This window comes from Leuresthes tenuis, unplaced genomic scaffold (assembly GCF_036924035.1).
Source record: "Leuresthes tenuis unplaced genomic scaffold, fLeuTen1.0.hap1 SCAF_24, whole genome shotgun sequence".
NCBI classification, from domain to species: Eukaryota; Metazoa; Chordata; class Actinopteri; order Atheriniformes; family Atherinopsidae; genus Leuresthes; species Leuresthes tenuis.
The window spans coordinates 21,941,555-21,963,283 of record NW_027325378.1 but is presented as its reverse complement, the minus strand read 5'-3'; the positions used below and the strand labels follow the sequence as shown (position 1 = coordinate 21,963,283).

The 21,729-nt window shown below is 38.2% G+C and overlaps 1 protein-coding gene across 1 annotated transcript in view; it reads right to left on the bottom strand.

Moving 5' to 3' along the window:
- The window catches only part of abcd3a (ATP-binding cassette, sub-family D (ALD), member 3a), a 48,336-nt gene extending 29,051 nt beyond the window's left edge, over window positions 1-19,285 (bottom strand). The window contains exons 1-8 of the mRNA XM_072378128.1: window positions 19,117-19,285; window positions 14,981-15,017; window positions 14,773-14,871; window positions 11,723-11,811; window positions 3,466-3,535; window positions 2,259-2,356; window positions 1,601-1,724; window positions 1,208-1,264 (exon numbers count right to left, since the gene is read on the bottom strand). Coding sequence (XP_072234229.1) covers window positions 1,208-1,264; window positions 1,601-1,724; window positions 2,259-2,356; window positions 3,466-3,535; window positions 11,723-11,811; window positions 14,773-14,871; window positions 14,981-15,017; window positions 19,117-19,226 — 684 coding nt within the window. The 5' untranslated portion in view covers window positions 19,227-19,285. The remainder of the gene's footprint in view (window positions 1-1,207; window positions 1,265-1,600; window positions 1,725-2,258; window positions 2,357-3,465; window positions 3,536-11,722; window positions 11,812-14,772; window positions 14,872-14,980; window positions 15,018-19,116) is intronic.
- Window positions 19,286-21,729: the final 2,444 nt, after the last annotated feature.

Sequence of the window (21,729 nt, the reverse complement as noted above, 5' to 3'; positions counted from 1 at the left end):
CACACCCGGAGCCAGCACCTCCTCTCCACTACAATTGCTGATGTAGTAAGGCTCACCTATTAAGGACGATGATAGACGATATGTAAAAATAATCTAATTGCGATTTTTATTTTTTTTTCAATATTGTGATTGCGATTTAATAAGCGATTATTTTTTAAGTTCCTTGTCTTTTGTATTTTTCAACAAATATAGGGATTGTATCTTTCTGTTATAGCAGACAAACAACTTTTTTCAGCTCTGCAGTCACCCTTTGCTTGCATTTTTTATACAGCTCCGATATAACAACATGGCTAAAATATGTCCAGGATGGCATGCTTATCCAGTGTATTAATTAAGGCTGTAAACCCAGGCTTGGTCACCGTGGTGATGGGCATCATGTCCCTTGCCAAAAACTCTGTTATTGCTCGAGTAATTTCTCCGTGTCGTTTTTTTTTTTACAAAAATATGGAGTCACTCTTTCCAAACATTCGATTAACAAGCCCTGTTGGGTGCTGTGTTGATAATGCAATACGCTGCTAATCGTTATTTGAGCCATACAGTTATCATATAAGGCTTTACAGTGTTTTTCTAAATGTTGAAACAAATTGTCATGTTGTCTTGCGAGGTAGCAAGAGTAGCAATTGTTTTGCACAATACCTGGCGCTGTGCAGCATCCTCTTTTTTTAAAACCAAAAAAATTTCACACAATTTAAGTACTACTCCTCTTAGACACTAAAGTTTCTTTAGTGTCGCCTGCTGTCGTGGTTGTGCTTCAGGCCATCTTCGTCTGGTCATTTTTTTTTTTTTGGGGCCCTTTGCGTGTTGAAAGTTACTCGACGCAAATATGCGATTAGAAAATCAAATTTTTTCACATCGCGATTTTATCGCAAATGCAATTAATCGTTCAGCCCCTATCACTTATGTACTTGATAGCATCTTAACAACAGTAAAAGGAAAAACTGTTTGCACTGTGGTAAAGTTAATAAACATCCTATTGTCCTTACTCCCAACTTTTCAAAACAAGCGACAACCGATGCTTTATGTCCAGATCCTAGAACACTGACTAAGGCAAAGTGTTGAGTTACATACCTACTTACCTACTCTACAATTTCATTGTACATTGTAGAATTATAATAAAGGACATTCATTCATTCAGTAAGTATGGCAAGTATGTAATTACTATGTTTCCTATGGTTTAATAAAAGTATCATGAAAGTAATCGGCTTACCTGAGCACCAATGGCACTTGTCAGCTTGTAGATGTATAGACCAATATCTAACAGAGGCTGCAGGACAGAGAGACAGCGTGATAAGTAATATTTCAAGACTGTCTGAAAAAATAAGGTAATATATGAGTTTCCACACTAAAACATCTAAACACTATGGAGAAAGAGAAATTTCTATTTTTCTCTTTTTGTTGTGGCAGAAAACAGAATTTTGGCCTTCACATGCAATAGATGAGGAGTGTGTCATAAACAATTACTAATCTGCCTAGTACACATAGCCGAAGTGGTGGTTCTAATCATGAAGATACATTCTATGTATACAAAAATGTGTGCAATATTTCAAACCACTAACCATCAAGTTCAGGTGGGATATTGCTGAACATTACCCAGGCGTACCTTGCTGAGGTTGGAGTAAAGATCAACCACGCTGTTGCAGAATTTCTCTACATCTTGTGTCAGTAACTGATCTGCATTGGCTATCCGATTGTCCAGGTTTCCCATTTTGTAGTAAGTGAAACTTCTGCCAAGGCAAAACACGAGATTAACACTCAGAAGCCAAAAGAGACATGGACTACATGCCGGAAGTAATTTCTCTCATCATTTTTCTTTTTTCCATTTCCAGGATTCTTTGTCAACCCACAGAGTAAGATAGAACTGTATGTTACAATTTCTTCGATATTTGACTATGTCACAGTTGGGTTTTAGTTGTGAACAAGCTGGGGTTAAACAGTTTAATATGTTTCCTTTGTTTCCTGTTGGTCATTTAGGCTTTTCTTTAAAAACAAATGTGACTTATCTTGTGGGATCATCTTGACCATGAACAAAGGGTTAAATCCAAAGAGGCGCTTTAGAATGTCATTAAGGGGCCAGGAAAAGTCATTCCCAAAGACCACTTAAAGATATTATAAGAACGTTTGCCTAGGATGATTAAGGCCATGTTGATGGTCATACAAATATGAGAGACAGAAGCCAAAATGGGTCTGTTTAAAAAAAATCTATATATTGAAATCATGAAATGATAAAATAAGAATAATAAGAAAAATGTTGCACTTACTGCAGGTACTGGTCATACAGCTTCTTTGTGAGTCTCTCACGGAACCGCAGCTTTAGCTCATTTAGGCCCAACTTTAAGAAGTTGTTCACCAAAGCTATCTAAAATGAGCCAGTCACAAATACATATGTACACACATATATATTTATTATGGCATGCCATTCAGGAAATTAATCTTGTAATATATGGAATGAAATTTTGAATATATTGAATGAAACTTGACTGACGTCAGACTTCATGGAAGTGCCTGCGGCCATCTTGTCTAACGTGTGGATACTGCAGCGAAAAGCGAATGACAATGAGTCAGTCTGCTCGGAATCTCGTAGGAGGAATATTAAAGTAGGAGGACATCATTAACACACTGGCGAATGAGTGTACGGGTCAAAATCGACCCGATACCCCGGCCCAATACCATTCTTCTGATGAAGAAGTTTGCCCCCTTTTTAATCTTGGCAGACCTACTACAACAGGCCAGGCAGCTATTTATCAGGCCAACCTCAGCATGCCTTCAACCTCTCAGGAGTTCCCCCAAACAACCAGTGTCCAATCTCCACCCGTAAACGAGAAAGGGCCCAAGGCACAAGATGTAGGAATAGCTAGGCTTTATTTAAAACTACGATAGCTCTTCTAGTGCATATAAAAAAAAAAAAAGATAATTTTCTATATCTCAGTGCAGCTATAATGAGCCCTGGTAACGGGACATCTCCTAAGTAGAACTAATAACAGAACATTCTGCCGTGTGTAGAGGTCTGTAAGAAGGTCTGTATGGTTAGCTTGATATAAATTTCAGTTGATTTAATGAAGGTAAAACAGTAAATGGCCGTGCGTAATGGCACTGCGTTCTGACGCGGCACTTCTTTGGCACTGGAGAGGCTGCTGCGGCTACAGGGATTTCGTGAACTGAATATATTCAAGGTTCATTCCATATATTCAAAGTTTCATTCAATATATTCAAAGTTTCATTCAGTATATTCAAGGTTTCATTCAATATATTCAAAGACTAATTTTCTGAATGGCATTCCATAATATATATATATATATATATATATATATATATATATATATTTACACACGCATACATATATACATACATATATTGCAGTCAACATCTATAGTGTTTGTTCTTTGTGATACATAATATAAAGAAACAATTTAGATCAAACTTACAAGTGTCACAAAAGTTATTGGAAAAAAAAAAAGACACACTTACAAGTGGCATGAATTTGATAAAGCTGAACAGGCAGATCTTGAAATCTTTTGTCGAGCGACCAATAATTGCACTGCAAACCACAACATTCACAAAGATTAGCAAAAATTGCTAGGAGAGTGAGTGAAACAATTACTAAGGCTATGGCTACAAAATCATCATTTAACTTAAGTTCCTTTTCAATACACAATAGCTAAACATGTAAAAAGAGAACTTTAGCTTGGATAATGGATAATAATGTACCTAATTCCCCTGTTGACAAGCACAGTGGAGTGCTGAATAGATTCATACAAGAATAGCACTAAATTTATGTATATTCAAGTTATTTAGTGGAAACAAGACAAAAGGAGCATTAAATAAGAGCTGTGTTAATATTGTACCTTTAAGAGTCCAGACACTAAGGTATTATAAAAGTTATACATTTATATGGTTTATATGAAATAATGTTTTTTTGATTTACAACACCGTCTACTGTTGATACGACACTGTCTACTACTGTTGTGAAGTGGATCTTGTAGCTGGAAAAATGACATCTTTATTTTTTCTAATAAATGCATAATATAACCTAAACACTTCCAACACCTCTGAGGTGTTTCATCCTTTAATCAATGAAGAAAAAGTTCATTTCCAAACAAAATAAAATATCTTTTTGCAACTAAATCTCAGTCCTTCTCAGTCGCAGCCTAAATTTATAGTAAATCTTTGCTTTTTTTTTCTTTTTAAATGAAAAGGTTTTCAAGTTATTGTATAAGAACAATATTATCAAATGAACCAATAAAGACCACAAGTCAGCGGTATGTCTTAAAATAAATAAATAAATACAATAAAATGCAGAAGACAGACATTAAGTGAAGAAAGAGCACAAAACAATTTCAAAACTAGATGTTAAAACAACAGTGTTAGTGGTTCAAAGCATGACTTCCCAATTCTATGAGAAGCACATACTGGAATTACCCCTGGGATGACTGGTATGTAAGAATAAAAGTGCATCTTGAATGGACTGATGTCTCTGTTTATAATACCGCTGTGGAGATTGAAAATAATCAGTTCGCTGGCATGCAAAATTTCAGGGAAGAAAGAAAAGACAAATAAAAATAACAAAAAGAGCATCAAAGTCATCTTTCTTCTTTTTTCCTGACATTTGATGCGCTATAACTTTCTCAGCAGCATATTTGTTACCGACCAGCTTATATTCATATTCTTGTAACTTTTGTTGAGCTGAGCAGACAACAGGTCTTTGAATATAACTACTTTAAATTTGCAGAACAGTGAGATAACCAAGCATTAACTTTTTGGTCATAAGAAACCGTGATGGACTCCCTTTGTGCTGCAACGTGAAAAATCTAAGCAAATTTCTTTCAATCCTAATTTGCAAATAATGAGCATGATAGTTGCAACATAATGGCAAGGTAATTTTACCAATAACCAACATAAATGTGAAGAAAACAAGTTTAGAGAAAGATTTTCATTGTAGGGTTACATAATTCTGGAAAAAAGAAACCATTTTTTTTTATATTTTTTATTGAGACAATATGACATACAAGAGACACACTCTCATGCAGAAGAAAACAATGTCCACTTAACGACAGGAGTCACAACCAAAACAAACATAATAGTGTCCAAACAGCAAAATCGAAGATTTGTGTATTTCAATAGAGCAAACCAAGAGGAAACAGGACGCGTTTTCTGACTTTGTTTCCACATTTTTATTTTTAGGAAATAACACAAAGGTAAATAACAAGAAGAATAAATAAATAGATAATTAAAATAAAATATAAAAAATAGACAGATAGGAAAGAAAGAAGTGGAAGAGAGGCCCCCTCTCTGGCTCAGTCGGGAGACAGAGATTTAAGGGAGTTGAAAAAAGTTAAAAAAGATTTAGTGGACTTCCACTGGAGAAGGAGACGATGTCTTGCCAATAAAGAAGTGAAAGCTAGAACATCTAGTTGCTTGGAGGTGTATCGGTGGTAATCTTCTGGGCACCCAAATATGGCAATATGGGGAGAGAAATTTAAAGTAATCGAAAGTATTTTTGACATAGTGTTAAAATAGTTCTGCCAAAAGTTAAGCAATAAAGGACAGGAGTAAAACATGTGTTAGATTGCAAGATGAAGCATGACATATGTCACATCTGTCAGTGACCGTGGGATAGATTTGTGACACCTGGGCTTTGGAAAAGTGAATCCTGAACAGTATCTTAAATTGTATGAGTGTGAGGCGAGCGCAGGTTGAGCTTGTGTATATCTTGTTAAGAGCAACGTCCCACCAGTTGTCCTCCAGATTCAGCCCTAGTTCACGTTCCCAATTAACCTTAACTTTGGTGGCTGGAGAACAGTCATAGGACAGGAGTTTGTCATAAACCTTAGAGATAAATGGCTTCTGGAGGGCATTGAGAATGAGAAACTCATCCCACAGTTGCATTGGTGGTAAAGAGGGAAAAGCTGAAAACAGAGTTCTAACACAGTGTCTAATTTGAAGGTATTGAAAGAAATGCAACGGTGGAAGCTGAAATGTATTTGATAGTTCTGCAAAGCTACAAAAAGTCTTTAAACATTGTCAAGCCTTTATTATGCCATATTGAAAATGTGGAGTCTGATATTGCAGGCTGAAATAGATGATTTCTAAGTAGAGGGGCTAAGGTAGATGCAGAATTAAATTTAAAATGTCTTCTAAACTGGTACCAGATTTTGAGAGTGGAACATACCACTTGGTTTTTTGTAAAGCCAGAGAGATTGGTTGGAATAGAATAGGTAAGTAAAGCTAATATGGAAGATGAGACGCATGACTGTGCCTCTAATTTGCACCATGGGGGGTCTGCTGATTTGAGCCAAAATGAAATTTTGTGGATGTGTGCCGCCCAGTAATACCGTTGGAAATTTAGGAGAGATAGTCCGCCATTGAATTTACATCTTTGAAGTACAGAATAACGGATTCTGGGTACCTTTCCGCACCATAAAAAGCAAGAAATATCCTGGTCAATAGTTTTAAAAAACAGTTTGGCAGGAATAGAGGGAGACAACTGAATAAGAACAGAAATTTGGGCAAAATATTCATTTTAACTGAATTAATTCGACCAATCAGCAACAGAGGTAAGTTTCTCCATCTTTGAAGGTCAGACTTGATTTTAGACTGTAAGGGGGTAAATTTGGCAGAGAAGAGGTTGGTTAGCTCTCTAGTTACATTGATCCCCAAGTACTTAAAGCCAGTGGGGCTCAATTTGAAGGGGATATCAGACTGATTAAGTTGCAATGCTAAAGTGTTGATGGGAAAACATTTGCTCTTAGAAACATTCACCTTATAGCCCGAGAAGGAGCCGAATCGTTGCAAGATAGATATAATTGCTGATATAGAACGAGTTGGATCTGAGACATACAAAAGTAAATCATCAGCATACAGTGATAATTTAAACTCCATATTTAAGCGTGATATGCCAGCAAAAATGGGAGAGGATCTTAGATTGACAAGGGCTCAATTGCTAATGCAAACAGTAGGGGGGACAAGGGACATCCCTGCCGGGTGCCACGCAACAGAGTGAAAAATCCAGACTGAATACCGTTGGTAGAGATACTGGCTTGTGGGGATGTATAAAGGAGGTTTATCCATTAAATAAATACCTTTCCCAGCCCGAATCTACCCAGTACTGTGAGCAAATAATCCCATTCAACTCTGTCGAACGCTTTTTCGGCATCAACAGAGATTACCACTTCGGGAGTTGTTGCAGACGATTTAGAGTAGACAACATTTAGGAGGGTACGAATGTTATAAAATAGCTGGCGCCCTTTAATGAATCCAGTTTGTTCATCAGAGATTATAGCTGGAAGAATGTTTTCCAAACGATGGGCAAGAGCTTTGGCAAGGATTTTAGCATCCACATTTATTAGAGAGAGAGAGGCCTATAAGAGTTGCAGAGCTTTGGATCTTTGTCCTTCTTTAGTAGCAGACTTATGGAAGCTTGTCTTAAAGTGGGAGGTAGAGAGCCATGGCGCAGAGATTCACTGTATACAGAGTGTAATAGCGGGGCCAGTTTGGCCTGGAATATTTTAAAAAATTCAATTGGACAATTGGGGGCTTTATTATTCTGCATGCTTTTTATTGCGAGTACGATTTCCTCTACACTTGTTACTGAATCCAGTTGTTTAGCCACTTCTGGGTTTATGACAGGGAAATCAAGACCATCTAGAAAAGAATCCATATCTGTTGTATCAGATGGAGATTCACACTCATATAGAGAAGAATAAAATGAGGAAAACACAGCATTAATAGTGGAAGGGTTCGTATGCAATCTGCCTGATGAGTCCTGTATCTGAGGGATGAAGCGTGACGCAGCCTGGCGGCGCAATTGGTGAGCCAGGAGCCGGCTTGCCTTATCGCCATGCTCGTAATATGAAGAGCGTGAACGTAAAAGAAGGCGCTCAGCATAAGCAGTAGTAATGAGATTGAATTCGGTCTGGAGCTCAACACGACGTTTGAGTAGATTGGGAGAGGAGCAGGCAGCTAATTGTTCATCCAATTTATTAATATCAATAGAGAGCGCTCGTATTCTAGCTTTACGGATTTTATTCAAATGTGCTGAATAAGAAATTATTTGGCCTCTCAGGTGCGCTTTTAGTGATTCCCACAACAGTGAGCAAGAGATTGGGTCTGTCTCATTCTGATTAATAGCAATAAACTCATCTATTGAGGCTGAAATGAAGTCGATAAATTTATTGTCCGACAAAAGCAAAGTATTAAACCTCCATAATGCTGAATACCAGGGTTGTGGGGAAAACTGAATATCCAAGGAGAGAGGGGCGTGATCGGAGATAACAATGGGGTGGTAATTCACTGCTGTTACTTTGGAAATGAGTTTAGCATCCACAAAGTATTAATCAATTCGCGAAAAAGATTTGTGCATCTGTAAAAAGACAGAATATTCCTTTATCAAGGGGTTAGAGAACCTCCTCCAGGGATCTATGCAGCCATTTTTACACATGAAATCAGAAAGTGATCTTGACATTAATGATGGTTTTTGGATTTGACCGGTCTAAGGTGGGATTTGTAACACAGTTCATGTCTCCTATATAATATAAGGAAGTTGTTGTGTAAAGAGGGGAGGCGTTCAAACAGAATATTCATAAAGTGTGGGTCGTCAAAATTGGGGGCATAAATATTAACCAGCAATACAGGAACATTAGACAGAGTGCCTGATAGGATTACATATCTGCCATTTTTATCTGATATAACTTTGGAAAATGAAAACTGAACAGATTTATCTATTAAAATGTCAACCCCCCTGGCTTTTGAGTTGAAATTTGAGTGAAACGCCTCAGAAACCCATGGACATTTCAATCTCAACTGGTCTGTATAACGCATATGGGTTTCCTGCAGAAACACTATGTCGGCATTAAGACGTTTCAAGTGAGCGAATACTCTCGATCTCTTAATGGGGCCCCCGCCCTTAATATTCCAGCTTACAAACCTCACTGATGAGCCAACGTGTGGGGCCCCTGAGTTACAGATATTAGTGGCCATTTATAGCCTATTCATGTACAAAGCAATGATGACCATAATGAGCTACCCCCAAAAGAAAAAGATCCTCCGGTGTTTTGAACTCCTTCTCAGCGCCGTTATGTGTGACTCGGAGGCGCGCCGGGTATAGCAGTCCAAAACGTATCCCAGGTATCTCACGGAGCCGGCGCCGAATGTCGTTGAAGGCAGCGCGGGCACGAGCGACCTTCGCGGTGTGGTCGGGAAAGATAGATATGGTCATGTCTCCGGTCGTAATCCGCTGTTGAGTTCGGGCTCGGAGTAGGATATCCAAGCAGTCCACATGGTAGTGAAGTCGAGCAATAATGGGGTGAGGACGTTCACCGGGTTTAGGTTTTGGCTGGAGGGTGCGGTGCGGTGAGCGCGGTCCAGGAGAGGCTCTTTCTCCAGCTTAAGAGCATCCATGAGCAGAGTGGAAATAGCTGCCAACGTGGAGGTGCTAGGTGAGTCCTCGGGAACACCCAAAATTCTTATATTGTTGCGCCGTGATCTCGCCTCAAGATCCTCGCATTTATTATCCACTCTTGCCAGCTCCACCGACAGGTGTTCCACTTTAGCCTGGAGGGTGATGATGTCGTCTGTGCAGGTAGAAAGTGAAGTTTCCATTTCACCTACAGTATCCTTCAGAGCATTCACGTCGGACTGGATGTTGGTAATACTGCCAGATAGATCAGATTTTACTGCCAGCAGCTCTGTTTTGATGGATGAGAGATTCCCGCTAAGAGCCGCCTGCAGCTCAGACTTGAAGATAGCCGCCATCTCGCTATGGAGCGATGTTAGCAGCTCCTCTTTGAAGGCAGCGGGGACCGTAAGTCCAGTGGGGACGCCAGCTACGCCTAGAGGGGAAAGGTCACCATGTGGCGGGGATGCAGCAGGCGGAGCGGGCCGCTGTGGCAATGTTGAAGAAGAGCTTCCAGATTTTGGTTTAGGAGGCATTTTAGTTGGCAAAAAGTCGTAATTAAAGTCGTGTATAGAAGTTGCACCGAACCAGTATAAGTAAAAGTGAGTTTGGAAGGGGTTTTCATGAAATGTTGCAGGAGCTCCAAAAGTCACGTCCTATTCCATAGATCGCTAAACCGGAAGTTCTTCTTTTCTATTTTTATGAATACTGCAGCATTTAAAACAAACAATTTTCTCTAAATTATCTAAATGGGCTATTCTGGAGATAAATTATCTATTATGACCGGGGAGATGTTTTTTGTAATGTTTTTTTGAATAGACTGCACCTCTATTCAAATAAAAATGACAAAAAATGCTTGAGCCATGCAAAATTATTTACTCCTTTTGCTATTTTCCTTATTTGTTACATTACAACCTGAAATCAAAATCATATTCTGGGGGGTTTAAATCCTTTGACCAACTCAATATCCTTATCATTTAAAGAGTGCAAAAGCATTCGAAATTGTGAAACAAATAAGGATTGTAACACAGTATTTCAATGGGAGATCATCAGACGCAAGTATAGCTGAATTCACTGTACAGATGTTTCCTTTAAATTATTTGTATGGTAATTTTGTAAATGACTGCATTCATAAAAACATGTAATACTTATAAGGATTTTATTAGTGTCTAAAAACACCTTAAGAGTCTTTAAAGGGGAACTATTTTTAAACCTAGACCTTATTTCTGACATGAAATACGTTTATCTACTCACCGAGAACAGTTTGGCGAAAGTCGGCGTCCTTCGGAAGATATTTAGATCATGTGAGATCCACGTATATCCATATAACGGGAGAGAGCAGGGCATAGACAATACAGCCTCTAAATAAGGCATTGTGTCTTTATTTCACCAATACTTTAAGTCGAATGAATGAATGAACGCGTACTATTGCTCTGTTAGCACATAGCTACTGTTATGTGGCTACTTGCAGCTATAGGAGAGCTAATGGAGGGAATTCTACACACACCTCTACTGGGACAACTTCATTGACACACAAGGCTGCAGCACAGCGCATTCACTCCAGTAGGAACTTACTTACTCAAAGTCGTTGTTCACGTTGTCAAAATATGATAAATATCCTGCCATGTTGCACAAAACTAGCAGTGGCAAACGCCTCGTGAAGTTAGCCTACTGTCACAGAGCAAGGGGTAAATAAGCTGTGCTCCAGGGAGGCGTGTGGATGAAGTGGTCCCAGTAGAGTGCCTGTGTAGAAATCCCTCCTATAGCCGCAAGTAGCAACATAACAGCACCTATGAGCTAACAGAGATGCTGTATCAAGGTGCAACCTTTCACCATGCAATAACACTATTTTATATGGTCACTGTTTTTCTCATTCGCATTGCAACCCCCCGGTGTTATTTTTATCCTCATTTCTTATAGTTCTTTTTAAATTTTGCATGCAGATTTTCTTAGTTTTTTGTACATTTCGTATTATTTTGTATTGTACAGAATAAAATATGAAAATATATCTTATCTATATATATTTATTTATTTTAACAGATTAACTTCTGAATTTGTTCTATATATATACTGCTGCAACACTGCAAATGATCCCACTAAGGTACTAAAGAGAATTATTCTATTAAATTCTCACTATGGTATAGTTTTCCCAATAGAAGATTTGGATTATAAATAAGATTATATACACCCAACATGTAGCAGTTACATGGTAAAGGTTGGGGATGTACAGGTTAAATTGTTTTTTTTTGTTTGTTTTTTTTTTTTTAAAAACAAAAAACAACAACAACAACAAATAAAAACAAAAAGTCTTCAAGTGCAAAACCTAAGTCTGACCTTTCAATCATGGTGCCATTCTGGATCATCCACACATCACAGTAGGTTCTGGTCACCAACATAGTGGCGATAAGGATAAGGTAGGCAGTCTGTGGTGAAAACATAACCGCAGATAACAGTTAGTGGACCCCGTAACACAGGATATATAGTATCTTTTCTTCCTGCCCTTGAATCTTCTCATATCTACTTAAACAGCCATTTGGTTGTGACCTTTGCTTATGAAGCTGATGTTTCTATGTCAAAGGGCTCAACTACTTCAACAGCAAAGATAATGACACCTTGAATGAAGTTTTTTCCAAGTCCAATTCTTAGTGTTCTGTTTTTCTAACAAACATCTAACAAAAACTGCCTTTTAAAGTTGACTTCCATTATTTTGTATTTATCTCAAAATTGTTCCAATGTTAATTTGATTTCAAATAAATTCCAACATTTAAATTCAGTTTTTTAACGTGCTTAAATTTTCACTTAGTCTTTTTTCTGTTTGTCATCTTTCATTAATATCGTCTGATGGATCCTTACTGAAATCTCTTTTTTGCCCAGTACATACTATATCAGTCTCAACAACTGAAATCCCTGACTTGCTTTGAATTTGTTATATCTTTACAGGAATAAACAAATGAAACTATTTTGTATTATCTGAATATTTAAAGATTTCCCAGACTAATTAAAAACAAATCAAAAATACTTAGAATGTATACATGACAACATTGTTGTAATGAAGACACTCTAAACTGGGGTCAACTCATAATTAAGATGTGCAGTGACAAGACCAAACTTTGATGGGTCAAAAACAAGAGCAGTCCCCTGAGAAAGGGACACTCCTCAGTCACAGTCTACTGAGATATAGAAGCATCTACAACTGTACTACCAGACTTTGAAGTGATTTGAAGGGGCGGCTGTAGCTCAGGAGGAAGAGCCCATCAATCGGAAGGTCGGTGGTTCGACTTCGGCTTCATGTCAAAGCGTCCTTGGGCAAGACACTGAACCCCACGTTGCCTACCGATGTATCCATCGGTGTATGAATGGTTAGAAAGCACGTAGTTATGTATAGACTTAAGACGTGCTGTATGAGTGTGTGTGTGAATGTGGCATGTAGTGTTAGAAGTGCTTTGAGTGGTCAGTTATACTAGAAAAGTGCTATACAAGTACAGTCCATTTACGATTTTACCATTTGTTGTCTAAGGTTGTGAGATAACTGAATTAATCCTCTATATTTCAAGACAGTAGTTTTACATCTATGTTTTTTTTTTATCTGATCATGTGTTGATATGGATGAATGAAGTATTTTCTATTACAGTCTATATATTTTTCTCAGGTGGTTTACAGTCATCTGTAAGCCTGCAACGCATGATGATCTTTAAAATAAATCTGGCATGGGTTACATTCGGTAGCTTACTCAGCTGTGCATGTTGAAAAAAATGTGAAAAACTTAAAACTACTTATTTAAAACATTTAATATAGTTTTTACGCTAATAATCTTTTGAAATTTACATTCCTTCTATTCTTAGTGAGTGGGTGATCAGAGTTTTGACACAAAGGATCGCTAAGTTTTAAGTTTTATTGTCATATGCAGGTAACAATGGGACATTATTACTGGTAATGCAATTCTTTAACTCAAAAATACAAAGCCACAGAAGAAAACAAGAATCAAATAGAGAATACATAAAATGCTTTGCTATAGTGTAAGGGGTGTGATGTTCATGTCTACATGTGCAGTCTGTTATGTTCAAGAAGTGTGCAAAGAGGATTTTGCATTCCGCAATGAAGCAGCCTCATGGCTTGCGGGTAGAAATTGTTCATGAAACTGCTGGTGCGAGTCTTGGTGTTCTTATACTGCATGCCTGACTACAGGAATGTGAAGAGTTTTGCTGGGATGGCTGAGATTGGGGATGATCTGCTGAGCCTTCCTCCTATAGTGCTGTTTGTTGAGGTCCTGGATGGCAGGCAGTTCAGTGCTAGTAATCCACTGAGATAATCTGACCACCCTCTGTAGGAGCTATGCGGTCCATAGTATTACGACTTCCTTAACAGGTAGTGATACAGCCAGACAGAAAACTCTTGAATGGTGCATCAGGAGAAACTAGCGAGGATTCTGGAATCCATGCCAAACCTCCTCAGTCGCTGCAGAAAGAAGAGCCATTTGTCTTGCGGCTTTCGTTATCACACCTACAGTTGACTCTCTCCACCTCTGTTTCCTCAATGTGGATGAGGGTGTGCCCTCCTTCCTACAGTTTGTCTGGCTGATATTAACTACCGAGCATCACTTACCTTCCTAAATGTCAAAAGTTTGACTAGCTGCAAGCTGCCTCAGTAAGTGTGACATAACATTATTTAAAACATAGTGTGTTTCTAAAGGGTATTATTTAGCCAATGACTTCTTTGTAGTTTATGTACCCAAACTTTGCAATTGAATATTTGTCTCAAATCTCACCACATGCTCCCATAACCACTTCTTGTCTTCTCTTAAGCAGCTTTATCACTCACAGTGCATTTCTGAACTGTTTTAGAATTGTTCCAATTTGCACAGAACTTCTTTGGTAGATTTTACACCCAGCCTTCTAGTTCATTATCTGTGACATTAGCAGGTGAAACAATATATGAACGTGCTTGAAAACATTCTGGAGCATTTGCAGTAATTGCGTGAGTGAACATTTGCGCATGTGCTGGTACCAAGTTTGTTCTTTCTGCTGACCAGTATGCTGCTTTCCACTCGCTCTGAGCTACTGTGGATATGTACAGATATATGCAGTGCACATACCAACATAATGAGGAGCCTCATGTGCCATTCTCAACATTTTGTTAAGAAAACACAGGACTTTACACTGACCCACTAACAGAAAGCCTTCTGCTGCGATGTGTTCGAGTAAACTGCAACCGTGAAAAAAGACCAAATCAAACTGTCCTCACATTCTAACAACATTTTCAAATTAGAAACAAGTCTAAGTATTGGTTAGATGACAATCTTCCTACTTTTAAAGCAATCACAGTAATGATGTCAACAACTTCTAAAGAGCAAAGCCGTTGGAAACTTCTAATTAGTCTAACCATACCTCCATGCAGAAAACTTGTGGCACCATGATCCGCAGAATCCGAAGGATTCTGAGAAAGAAGACCTTATCCACTGCTGCCTTGTCTTTTTTTATATCTTTCTACATATGGAGAAAAGAAAAAAGTGATTAATTACAGCTATATTTGACAAATTTAATTAAAAAAAACATTTTACGCTTGAAACTGCCAAATATAATATATTTCACATACCTCTGTGTTCAGTACAAGTTGTGAGCTTCCTTTTGTGCTGTAAAGAACAAGAATAATTATAAAGCTCATTTCAGTCGCTGAACTGAGAGGAAGTTCTTACAAACAGCTGAACTGCACTAAGTTAAGTATCAGTATAAGTTGTTCAAGGTAGACAACTGAATATCATGCTTTCTAACCATCCATCCATTTTTTTTATACCCACTTAATCAAACTCAGGGTCGTATGGGGGCTGGAGCTCTCATTTACTTCATGTTTATGTTTATGCATTTAGTAGACGCTTTATTCCAAATAAACTTACAAATGAAGATATAACAAGCTATATAAAAAGCTAACAAACTACATAGAAGGAACCCACTAGTCTTCAGATGCTTTATGGTAAAACTGCAAAAAGGGCTGCTTGTTTTTTTTTAATTTGATTATTCATATTATTAAATTATTAGTATTGCATATTATTTGTAATAGGTAATCAGAAGACTTTTAAAAGAGCATCCTCTTTATCATCATCACTAATATAATCTGATAATAACCAGAGAAGAACGACAACCTATTGCATAATTAAATTCGCAAATAATAATGTTTCACAGCTTGGGCCCTATTGTATCTGAAGGAATTATTATTATTATTATTATTATTCTATGTGCATTGGACGCGATTTACGGTGCTTTTGCGTGCGCGAAAACTCACAAAATTTAGCATGCGTGTCAGGCCTTGTGTACACTACGTCATAGTCAAGTTGCTTCAAAGGGACTCCATAGCGCCCCCTACTGATTTACTAAATACAAGTGTCGTTGGGGTTAGTTTTCCGTAGCCGGACAAAATTCGCTGCATGCCATCGTCATGCCCAGGCGCACAAAGCAATTCACGGTGCTGGATGCACAGAAAGTTGGCCATTTTGAATTGAACGTATAAATTAGTGCCATTTTGCCTATTTCCAAAGCTCGCATCTGATCGAACTCTACCCACAGATTTAATGCTACCGGCTTCAAACTTGGTCAGGTTATTCTTAAACCATGGGGGATTAAAAGTTAGGAGAATCTTTTCCAAAGTCTGAAGGGTGTGGCCGTGGTGGGGCGGCAAAGATCGTGTTTTGGCGTTTGTGGGTTAAAAGCGATATCATCATCGCAAGGTCATGAAACTTGGCACAAATGTCCACACTGACGACCTCATACGTATGTAAAGAATATTTAGTGTGGCCAGAGGAAAATGGCTACAAATTTTCTAAATACCCCTGCCATTGGGCTTAGTTTTGTATAGGCTAGCAAAATACAGTAAACACGCCTTCATCATGCCCAGGCCCACAAAAAAAAAGCCTCTTGACGTCATGGCACCGGGGCCACAGGAAGTTGGCCATTTTTAATTGAACGTGCAAATTAGTGCTTTTTTTTCCCCCCACACCTCGCATTTGATCGAACTCCTCCTACAGATTTAATGTTAAAGGCTTCTAACTTGGTGTGCTTACTCTTCAGTCATGAGGGATTAAAAGTTGTGATCAAATTTTCCAAATTCTAAAAAGGTGTGTCCGTGGCGGGTCGGCGAAGATCCTGTTATGGCGTTTGTGTGTCAAAAGTGATATCTTTATCACAAGGTCATGAAACTTGGCACACATGCCCACACTGACGACCTCATACGCATGTAAAGAATATTCTGTGTGGCTGCAAAAAAATGGCTCTGTAGCGCCCCCCACAGATTTTCTAAATATCCTTGCCATTGGGCTTAGTTTTGCGCAGGCTGGCAAAATTCAGTACACGCCTTCATCATGCCCAGGCCCACATAAAAGCCTCTTGACGTCATGGCACCGAGTCCACATGAAGTCGGCCATTTTGAGTTTAACATGCAAATTGGTGCCAATTTGGCCTTTTTTCACACCTCAAATTTGATCAAACTCCTCCAACAAATTTAATGTTAACGGGTTCAAACTTGATACTTTTCAACTATAGGGGATTAAAAGTTGTTATCAACTTTTCCAAAATCTGAAAGGTGTGTCTGTGACACACCCTCAAACTTTGACGACTCGCCACAAAACACAAAGTCACTCATAACTTTTGCATACATTTTCCGATCTTCACCAAACTTCATAGGCTTGTTCGGGACTCTGCCCTCACTGCGTACATATGCGCATACCAAAACTCACCTATAATGCCACCTGCTGGTGGTTGGAAACATCACTCTTTCCACACCTCACATATGATCGAACTCCTCATACAGATTTAATGATAACGGCTTCAAACTTGGTCAGGTTACTCGTTAGCCATGGGGGATTAAAAGTTGTGATCAACTTTTCCAAAGTCTGAAAGCTGTGTCCGTGGAAGGGTGCGAATGTTGTGTTATGGCGTTTGTGGTTTGATAGCCATATCATCATCTCAAGGTCATGAAACTTGACACAAATGTCCATGCTGAGGACCTCGTATATGTAAAGAATATCGTGTGTGGCCGGAGCAAAATGGCTCTGTAGCGTCCCCTATGAATTTTCAAAAACCCTGCTGATGATATCTTCATATACCTGAGATTCTCACAGCCTGCTCCACACTTGCCCGACAGCTGTGCTATTCGATGTGTGTCAGCCAGCGTCCAACGCCTACCCCAATGTGCGCACATGCTCAGGCCCGATCATCGCTGCTTGCAGCTTTAATTAATAGTTATAATGTTAATTGTTTATTGTGGGGCTATTCACGATTTTATTTGGGTTAAGGACATGAAATTATTTTAATGGGGATACAAAGAATATAGAATGAAATAAAAACCACAAAGTAGGTGATAAAACCGTCAAATAATAATTAGTATTCATTAGTGTGAATTCACATTCTTGCTACTCTGCACATCGGTATTTTTAAATGAATGTTTACAGTGAGGGCATTTATGAAATACTTCTCAAAAAAGATTATATTCACTGCCCGTGCAGTTACTTGTCAGTTCGTTACTTGACAGGGCAGCTTGTGCTACTGACAGGGATAGTTCCTGCTGCCAGCTGGATCAGCCTCCAAAGTGTTGCTTTTTCGGTATAGGTAGAGGCAATTATTGAGAGGGAAGCAAAGCAAATCCAGTAATTTGTTTATCTGAACTGATTTCAGGTTTCATTCTGTTGTCTGTAATCCACACACATGCACTGAACACATGCAGATAAGCCTGCTTCATATAGTACAATAAAAAAATAAATCTGAAACTGACTAAAGCTTGAGTGGATGGAGGCAAACCTCAAATTCAAACTAGTTATCACATTTTTTTTTCTAAACTAGCAGCAAATGGTGCAGCTTTCTTTTAACAGTATCTGAAGCTTGCTGTGGCACTGAAGTCCGCAGCAAAAACCACAACAGGCTGCAGTTACTAATCAGGCAAATGTGTGTCATTTAACAGTGGGTTAAGAATAATAATCTGTCACTAAACTGTACAAAAACTATTATACTTTGCCATGGCTCAGCACCACCTCCACTCAATGGGGACTGTTGGTGACAACAGAGTGCATGCTTAACATTTATGCAGTTTTCTAAAAACTAGTTCAGAGTAACACATATTGTCACTTTGAACTAGTTCTTAATGGGAAGTGTGACAACAAAACCATTACGCAAGTGGTTTGAACAGGTATCGAAGCAGTTGCTTCATCTCTTGAAACTCCTAATCACGCATGGCAACGTGACCAGTTAATCTATCACCAATTAAATTCACGAGTTCACAGGAGCATAATAATTGATCTATTTACAAAACACACTATAGAAATATCAGATCGGTAACATACTAACGTCAACTGTGAAAACCATTCGTGACTCAAATAAGACAGAGAGCCACGCCAAGACCTAATAAATAAGTAATCGTCAAGTTCCCTAAAGTAACAATCACAAAAAAACATTTTATTAAACAGTCGTGGTTCTTCATGGACAAGTTAAAATACGTCGATAGCACAAACCCATTGCTTGTGCGAAAGTGAAATAGATTTGTACTCTGATTAGTCAGCAAAACGAGCGGAATGAAAAGTTACCTGCTCTCGGAAAATTAAGAGAATTAAGAACATTTAAACAGCAAGTCTTTGTCACCTGTCAAAATGGGCAGCTAGTAGCTAACAAAGTAGCATCCTGACAATAGTAACAAACACAAGTTACACGATTTCTGCAAATACTAAATAGTCTAAACAACAGCCTACTTACCCGAGTTGTTTAGGTGTCCGACTTCTTTGCTTTAACATATATAACACTAACAAAATTCCACCCGCTATGGAGGAGTTTTTCGCTGTAACGTATTTGCTAAAGGCCGCCATGTTTCTGACACAACCACCGGTCTGATTTGCCCCTGGTACGGCTACGGTGTGGGTAGAAGCTGATCTTCCTGCTTTTCTTCTTTGTAGCACGTTCAAGCAACGTCTTGGTGCATTTCCGCCATCAGCTGGACTGGAGTGTTGAGCTGTGTTCTTAAAGCCCATCCTTCATACATTCATTATACAGTGGGCTCAGTAGCTAGTGAGTAGAGCTAGAGTTAAAGATTAGTAGAGTTAAAGATGCTGAATTTCGTATAGAACTTCAATACGGCGTTGCATTATTCTTTATTATTCACATTTACATGTCACATAAACAAACACCTGTTAACTGTTGGGTACACACTAAATCTGAGGTGATGAACACCACAATGTGTTGTTTTTGGTGGAGAACATGCTGTAATTGAAATCTTCCTGGCTAAAATGGCACATTTGCAAGATGCTTTTCTGCTACCACCGTTAGCACTTAGTCCATTGTTGCCTTGTTATTAGATTTAGTTTTTTTCTTACTTGTTTTACAACGGATTAAATTGGTTGCCAGAGCAGCTGTCAAACTTACTCAATCAGTACAATCATAACTTTCAGATGATGATGTAGTTATTGGTTATCATTTAAGGCATGATTTCCATCTTAAGAAACTGCAGCTTGATTACAGCTGTTTTCCTCCTAAAAAAGGTATTACAGCACAGCTCAGTGGCTCAGTAGTTAGACTAACCATGTGTATGTGTAGGTCAACAGGTGCCAACCTAGATGGGTTAAAAGTGGAGGACAAATTGTGTGTGTATGCATGATAATAAATCTGATCTTCTTGTTAATAAGGAGATGATTCTGCCTTAAAATGGCTCGATTTAATTCAGGGAGTTTATACTGTGCAGAATAGAGACCAACTAGTAATTTCTACTCACCACAAAAACCTTTAAACTAGACTTATGGGACATTACAGCTGTTTTTTGCCTGCAAAAAAGTGATTACAGCACCTATTTTAGTAAGGAGTTGATTCTGCCTAAAAAAAAGAGCTCAGTTTAATTCAGTTCAAGAGGGTTATACTGTGCAGATCATATGCTAACTAGCCATTTCTACCCTCCACAATAACCTTCAAATGGGCATTATGGGACATTACAGCTGTATTTTGCCTGTCAAAAAGTGATTAGGGCTCCAAGCTACGCCCTGAATGGTTGTTTCTGCCTTGAAATGACTTGGCTTTATTCTAGGCGATTATATTGTACAAATTAATTCAATTCAATTCAGTTTGATTTATATCGTGCCAAATTACAACAAATGTCATCTCAAGGCACTTAAATAATATAGTCCAATTAAAGCCAATTGGAGTTCAAATCATTGTAATCATAATCCAGTCAAATCCAATTAATTAATTTCAAAATAATCCAATTAATTCATATAGAGCCTATTCAAAAACAATTTCCAAGCTAAGGAAACCAACAGATTGCATCAAAACTTCTCTTCAGTCCAAACTCCTATCCTGAGCATGCATGAGACACTTTGTGTTGTTTTTAAAGCATGAAAGGTGCAATATAAATACAATTTGATTTGATTTGGTTTGATGAGGCGACTGTGGAGAGGAAAAACTCCGTTTTAACAGGAAGAAACCTCCTTTTGACGAGTTGTGCACAAATTCGGATTTTGCTATAAAATTAATTAATTCACTCAAACCAAGTTAAAACTATTATGTCCTTCATATCTATCCATGTCTAAACAGGTTTTAATCATAATCTTCTTATTTTAACTTGTATGAGAAAGAACCAGGCTTGTACTTCAGCAATAAGTTTATTTCAAGGAGATATTAAGAAATACAGATTTTGCTATAAATTGAATTCATTCCATCAAAATGACAGAAGGAAACAGTTTGTGTTAAAAAAAAAACTAATTCATAACCCAAAAAAACTATTTGTGTTATGAATCTCAGGAGGCTGGACCCACAAGCAGAAGACAATTACTCCAAGGGAGATTAAAGTCCAAGAAAGGGTTTATTCCAACAGTATAAAAACTAAATTTAAGCTCTGCTTGGAAAAAATGCAAACTGAAAACACCCAGCCAACGGCTGGAGACATCCCAGTAAGGGTAACAACTAAAAAAAACCTCTATGAGCTGCAAGTGGCTGGGGGTGATGCTCGCGGACTCACTGTGTCTGTAAAAAACATACTTTCTCATACGACTTTGTAGTATGAGAAAGAACCAGATTTAATCTTCAGGAATCCAAAAATAAGCTCCTTTTGACGAGTTATGCACGAAGTCGGATTTTGCTATAAAAATTAATTCCTTCACTCAAACCAAATTAAAACTGCTACGTCCTTCATATTTATCCATGTGTAATCATGTTTCAGCAACAAACAACGTTGTACTTTGTAGTATAAGAAAGAACCAGACTTAATCTTCAGCAATAAGCTTCTGTCGAGGATATTTTGAAACAACCAAAATATACATGTAGCACTATGTCTACCAATTTTCCATATGCCCTACCTACAAAAAAATATGTCGTTGTTCGTTGTTC